The following is a 6,522-nucleotide window of genomic DNA, read 5'->3' on the forward strand; positions in this document are numbered from 1 at the left end:
ACTGTGACCACCGCTGATTTTCGCCTGAGTGTTTAAAACCAAAAACTCAACATTATTAGTTCTATCCTCTGACTGAAACAGATCGAGGCCTTGCTATTTGTTCTACGTTCAGCAGCATGAATACGAAGTCATATTTCGAAATAGGAATAAACCGAAGATGTGGAAAAAGGAAGAGAGACGCACGGGTTCGCTACCATAATCGGTGGCAGAAATAGTTTAATACACAAAATTAGAGAGCAATGTTAGTTTCATTGATACTGACTTTATCATACTTACATCATATGCAGATAACTCTTCAATATGCTCATAGCTCAATTCCTTGAAGTACAAGTCTAGTTTTAAGAGTTGCCCAGAAGTCTGTAAATGTAAACAAAAGACAGTATCTAGTATTAGTGTGTTACTTAAATGTTAAGAAAGAGAAACTAGGTTACACCTTTCTACACGCTAACAGAATAAGTCACTAAAACTCCCTCTGTTTCATGTAAAGATCCCGACTGACTTCTGTAAATTGTTTGAGATAAGCTAGAAAACATAAAGGAAGTCAACATTTGTAAAGCTCTTACTTGTTCATGTTAAGCGGTAAGTCGCCATTGGATGCTCGAATTTCACTGCAGTTGTAACCTGTTGCTTCCTTGATTTTCAAATCCCGACCCTTCTCACACATCAGAGGTATCAATTCACGTTTCTGAATAACAAACAAACACATTTCAACTATATAAACTCCACGATGCTCGCATTTATAAATCAACCAGCAATATGCAATGCAAAAATCCATACATGTGGAGTTTTTACTTTTCCAAGATAACAAACCTGGATATTCTTTTGATGAATTGCATAGATTAAGATTAATAGTACCTTTCATTACCCTTCTCAAACAGAAAATGTCTGCCAATATGAGAAATGGAAAATGACTGAAATGATAGTGTGAGATTTTTATTTTTTTCGTGAGCATTCAACAAATGGAAGATAAGAGAAAAAGACATACACACGTATAACCTTCATTGAAATGCAATATATCTAACTGAAATAGATTATGCAAAATAATGAACACGACTGTTCGCTATTGAATTAAAAAGGAAATTTACATGATTTTGATGTAAGTTTCAGTTTTACTGAGTTAACATCCAAGGTCAATAACGAGCATTTGATTGTCAGAAAGCCTTACCAAGTACTCTTCATGTGGCCAGCTAAGACTTGACACAGTGGTGGAGAAGTGGAGCTCGCTGTCAACAGATTTTGAAACGAAGTAAATCATTTACTGCTAGTGGAGTTTTCTGTATTACATGCAAGTCACACTTTTTTGTGGTGTCAGATTGGTACGAATAAACATCGGAATATTATATCCATATTATACAATAATAGAGAGTATCACCTCATGCTTTGAAAATAATACTCATTGGAGTAATCTTACCTGCATGGATTTGTGCATGGACATGGTAAGCTTCCCCTCACTTGAGCTTCCAGTACCATTAACGAGCATATACCTACAAATAAACATTTATATATATATAACCAAGATAAAAATCTCTTGCCCGAAAAACAATTAATAATGAAATGAGTAATCTTACCACCAAAAGCGAAAATTATTCACATGGCTTTGTTCACGAGACTAGCTTTTACTGTGTCACTTTCAGATACTGAGAGTTTTTAACCTTTTCAGTCTGTATAAATTGACAGGTTTGGTCCTTCCAAACACGTTTACTGGCTTAAATGCTGCCCTTAGTAGTCTTTTAAATACTCGATTATTATACTGAATATTAATTTATCATTATTGATAAATTCTGTTTCTCCGACTGATATGTCTTGTAGTAAATACTTTGAAGACTTTAAAACAATTATTTCACGTCTGTGATCCTCAAAATGAATCAACATGATTACAACATTGTTTTTAAGCTAGTAGTATCAGTTTCAACGAGAAAGTCTTTTTGTTTAGTTTTGAAACAAAATTGGGCGGACGGACGGACTGACAAATAGACTGACTCCAGTACTTTTGGAGGGGGTATACAACTGACGAACGAACGGACAGACCATGGATGAAAGGGCACTGATATCTAAGTTCAGAAAGGCATGTGAGTATAAAGTCAGTTTGGAATAAACAAGACTTTTTTGTTCTCCAATATTTGAACAATCCTTATTTTGTATCCTAGTTTCTATTTGATAGGATACTATCAGGATGTTAACCCACCCAGCTGTGGATTTTCTCTACTAGTATTTGTTTATATGGATATCATTACCATAATTCTTTTTACACGTTGCTGTGGAGTTGGTGACAATAGATTTGTCAATAGACACGAATCCTGTTACACAGTCACATATATCTTTGGTTAGCGTGATAAGACAAATTTGCTCACACGCCTGAAAAGGAATGGAAATCGTGTTAATATTGCACATTAAATAAGTGTATTTGTTTTTTTTTGTTCTTTTCACATTGTCAAAGATTGTAAAGTGTATATAATACTGTAACATAACTGTAACTATGCTTATATGATCTAACGGCGATTTAAGAAAAACACCAAATCATTATACAGAGAACGGATGAACCAGTCGTAACACCAATATAATGTTGAACGTTAAGTAGGACAAGTAAACTGTGTTAATCGACACACCTGTATCGAGACTTTCAGACTGATTCGTTAACTTGTTCCCAAAACTGCATTGCTCATAGCCTGGATCGCATAATGAATAAGAAATTTCTTTTCTTTACAGATCACATAGAGACAGGAACTGCTAAACATTTTGAAAACCCAACTTTCAAGCAAATAGAAGATGGAATATTTGTGTAGAGAAATTTGCAATGTTTTTTTTTCTTTTTTTCCACTTGTTTTATATCGCGATATACTGTTTCCCGTTTGCACTTGTCAGGGAAAGAAACGCACTATTACATTGATTGTAAAAAAACGGTATTTGTATTTATATAACAATTAATACACCTATGCCGAGATGTAAAAACGAGATGGATGTTGTGAAATATTGTTTTTAATTTTAACACCGCCATTAAATATTGAACACGTCTGATATAAAGTAATCGATGGTCTAGATCTGTATACCTTACAACAACTTCGGAATATTGCCATGTATAGAAAGAACTAAGGTTTTCACGTACAGTCCGATCCATTTCGTATAATGACAAGGCTAATTGCTCACGTGAGATGGCAGTCATGCAACAAGGCAGTTATACGTTATATCAACAAGAATATTTTGAAGGTTCTTTTACTGACATTCGATTATAATAGTAAAACTTACAATAAACGCAATTGACATTTGAATCTATACATGCTGATATATGATACGTTTTTGTTATAGTTTTGCTATAGTAACATACCATTCTGCTGTACTCTATTCCATACTTGGTCTTGTATTCTAGGTACTTGCCACAATTTCCTTGTGGATACTCCCGTCGTTTTATCTTTTTCTGTAAAGAAAATCTCTTTCTTGAAAACGGGAATGATCAATACTATTTCCTCAGTCTCCAGTCTGACGGATATCTAAAATGCTGATCATCGAATCTCTCCCATTCGGGACACGAAGTTCAAAGAAATGTTGCATCCGTTTCACACCTCTGAAGTATCGTGAGGTAAAGTACTTGCGAGGGATATGACACAGTTTCTAGTAATAAATGCCTAGGGGTGGGGTTGGGGATGCAGTCCGTATATGGCGTTCGAGATTTCACAGTCAGAATTACGTAACATTATGATGTAATGCTATCGTGCCAGGTCATAACATTTCTATGCGATGGTATAATAATTGTATTTATGCAAGGCATAAAGTAATCTATATTATCTGATTAGTTATTATATATTCATCTGAATATATTAGCATGTTATCAATTTTCTGTCAGAATATTATACATTCTTGTCCGGATCACGCTTACACTCCCTCTGTTTACTACTATCGCCACAGTAAGGGGAAGTCACGTGATGTTTTGGTTTATGTGATCAAGTGACTATTGAAAAAAATTCGTGCACAGAAAAATTTTGGTGGACCAGATATTTTTGACCCACCTCCTCCCTATCTTATTGAATCCTCCATTGATGTACATTGTATGTTTACGTTAAGTTCATACTGGCTACCATCTTTTTTCTTGTATATTTACGGTTATATTAAGGTTTTGCATTTTTGTGAAACAATTCCCATCTTTTTTGCTTGATGTATTCATTATCTTGTTATATATGACTGAATGTTACACACCTGTTTGATCCTACAACTGGCATTTGAATGAATGCTCATTTTCGACAATACAAGTGTTATTTTATCAGCAAAAACATAGTAAAGCAGTTTGTGTGTATGTATGTTTCTTACTGGCTAAGCATGATGATATAAACGTAAATGAGTGACCACATAATAGTTATCATGAATATCTAATCTGACAACAAATCCAGACGCTCAGCAGTAAGACATTGGATTTTTTCAATACAATATTGTACCTGCTTAAGACTGATGAATGTCCAGTCAGGTGCTAAGGTCACTCCTTGTTCTTCTATAAATGGATATGTCCCCTGCTCATGTACCAACAGCTTCAGTCCATAACCACTGCTGTACGGACTGATGTATTCATTCCTGTCTAGGTTCAACATCAGTGTCAGACCTTATGATAACATTAAAAATAATAATAATTTATACTGCATTGTCTATAAGTATTTGCGGTAGGACCATGAATATGAATAGAAATATTCCAAAATTGCGTGTCAAAGAAAGTGTTCATAATGAAATGACCCACAAAAAGATGTTTACATGTGTTTCATATAACCAACGTCACGTGATGTAATGTAAATAAGCACTCGTTGTATTTTCGTAATTTCGTGAAATAAAATCCAAAGAAGCGTTTTTCAGAGAAATCTGCAAAACATTCTAAATCAATAAAACATTTACTAACCATAGGCTGGCCCTGGTACAGTGGCAACAAACCTGTTGGACTGCATTGTGTAACAGTTTCCAAACTGGCTGCTCTTGAAATGCACAAAGTCACTGGAAATATATTATGCCTCAATATAACTAATTAGTAAAAACCATATTATGCAATGTGCACGTTAAAACTTTCAGACCCTATATGATCTACATGTTCTCTCTTGGCATAAATTGTTTTAGCAGCATTACCTCGAATTACAACGTCTTGAGTTGATGGAGCAATGAAGCAGCATGTCGTCAATGGTATGTCCGACTCTTAACATTTCACTTCTGGAAAACACAGATCAATCTTATGTCATCGGAAGTAGTATTCCGGAACTAATAGAAAAAGTCATGGTTTGATGACCCGATGTTTACATGAAATTAATCATCCTGGAGTTCAAGTTGTTTTCTCAATTCGAAATTGATTCAAAATGAACAGAATGCACTCGGAGCTTATCTTAATGTGTTAATGAACACTCGGCGCCACATTCTTTCCGATGTAAGTTGTAACAGACAATAAAAAATATGTACTTAATATGCTAACTGTCTTAACAGTTTTGTAAACCTACTCAGTAATCTCGTTCATGGAATGAGCGACAGCCATATTTCTGACCAGGAATGCGTTGTTTGGAAAGCTCTCAGTGAGATCCCATTCTTTCTGAGCAACGCCATATTTCTCAAACCTTTCCAGGAAATGAAAGTGTGGATTACTTTTATTAACAATCATCGACCGGCGTGCTGTTGTTAATTCTTTCAACTGCAAATAAGTATCGAAGAACTGTATATAGAAAAATGAAAACAAAAGACCAACAAAGTAATAAAGTCGACTACATGTTTTTAAAGTTCAACTCCGTTCAATTTATTATCCAAAATGCATATCTCTTTCATTAATTTTATTGTCAACCCTTACCAAATATTTCAATAAACAAACAATTCTGACTGTAGTATGTTTAACATCTATAAGACCATACTGCAATCAAGATAGGCATATATACTGTTCCTATTGTGGTACGTTTGACACCTATTAAAGAATGCTGCAAGGCATATGCGGTTTGAATATCTCGTTGGTATTACTAGATTTAATAAAATTGACAAAATGGTTTACCTCCATTTCTGACTTTGTCAAGTAGTTTTCCAGAAATTTGTCAGACAGATTTCCTAGATGCGTCTTTTTCACAGGATTGATGTTACAAAAAGAAATGGCCGGATACTTCAAAGCTCCAAATTTCAAATCGATCGATGTTTGTTTTGGTAGTGAAACAAAATAAGTTGATAATTTGAAGATCTGTAAACAAAGGGCTCCAAACGTCAACAGCCACAGACTTATCCATAGAACCTTCTTATATGTCTGTGTGGCACTAACAATGTGTGCTACTCCATGGACCGTGGTCATCATGGCCAGCTCTCTCAGAACCTCTTTCAACCTTACCTTCTGTCTCTCCATAGCTTTCTCATTGACAGGATCCTAATCAAAATGTTGTTGATAATAATTCATAAAGATGCAATGTATGATAATTAAATTTACACATAAACATACTGACTGATGCGAATTTTAAGTGTATTTAAAGGATACAAAATCGATATTTATTAGGTTATGATATTGATTGCAATTACAATTAAATTGCAATGAGATAT

At 34.6% G+C, this 6,522-nt stretch overlaps 1 protein-coding gene across 1 annotated transcript; it reads right to left on the bottom strand.

Moving 5' to 3' along the window:
* Positions 1-276: 276 nt before the first annotated feature.
* On the bottom strand, positions 277-5,491 carry LOC132546719 (degenerin unc-8-like; the record flags this gene model as incomplete). Its single annotated transcript, XM_060210437.1, has 10 exons — positions 5,457-5,491; positions 5,095-5,172; positions 4,874-4,965; positions 4,425-4,585; positions 3,323-3,412; positions 2,235-2,355; positions 1,412-1,484; positions 1,166-1,223; positions 572-685; positions 277-396 (listed from the first exon to the last, which is right to left on the bottom strand). Coding segments are annotated over exons 1-10 (942 nt in total), but the record flags the coding sequence as incomplete, so codon positions are not given.
* Between the last annotated feature and the right edge of the window lie 1,031 nt (positions 5,492-6,522).

Source organism: Ylistrum balloti, unplaced genomic scaffold (assembly GCF_031769215.1).
Source record: "Ylistrum balloti isolate Yb309-2 unplaced genomic scaffold, AGI_CSIRO_Ybal_v1 Utg369908, whole genome shotgun sequence".
Lineage (NCBI taxonomy): Eukaryota > Metazoa > Mollusca > Bivalvia > Pectinida > Pectinidae > Ylistrum > Ylistrum balloti.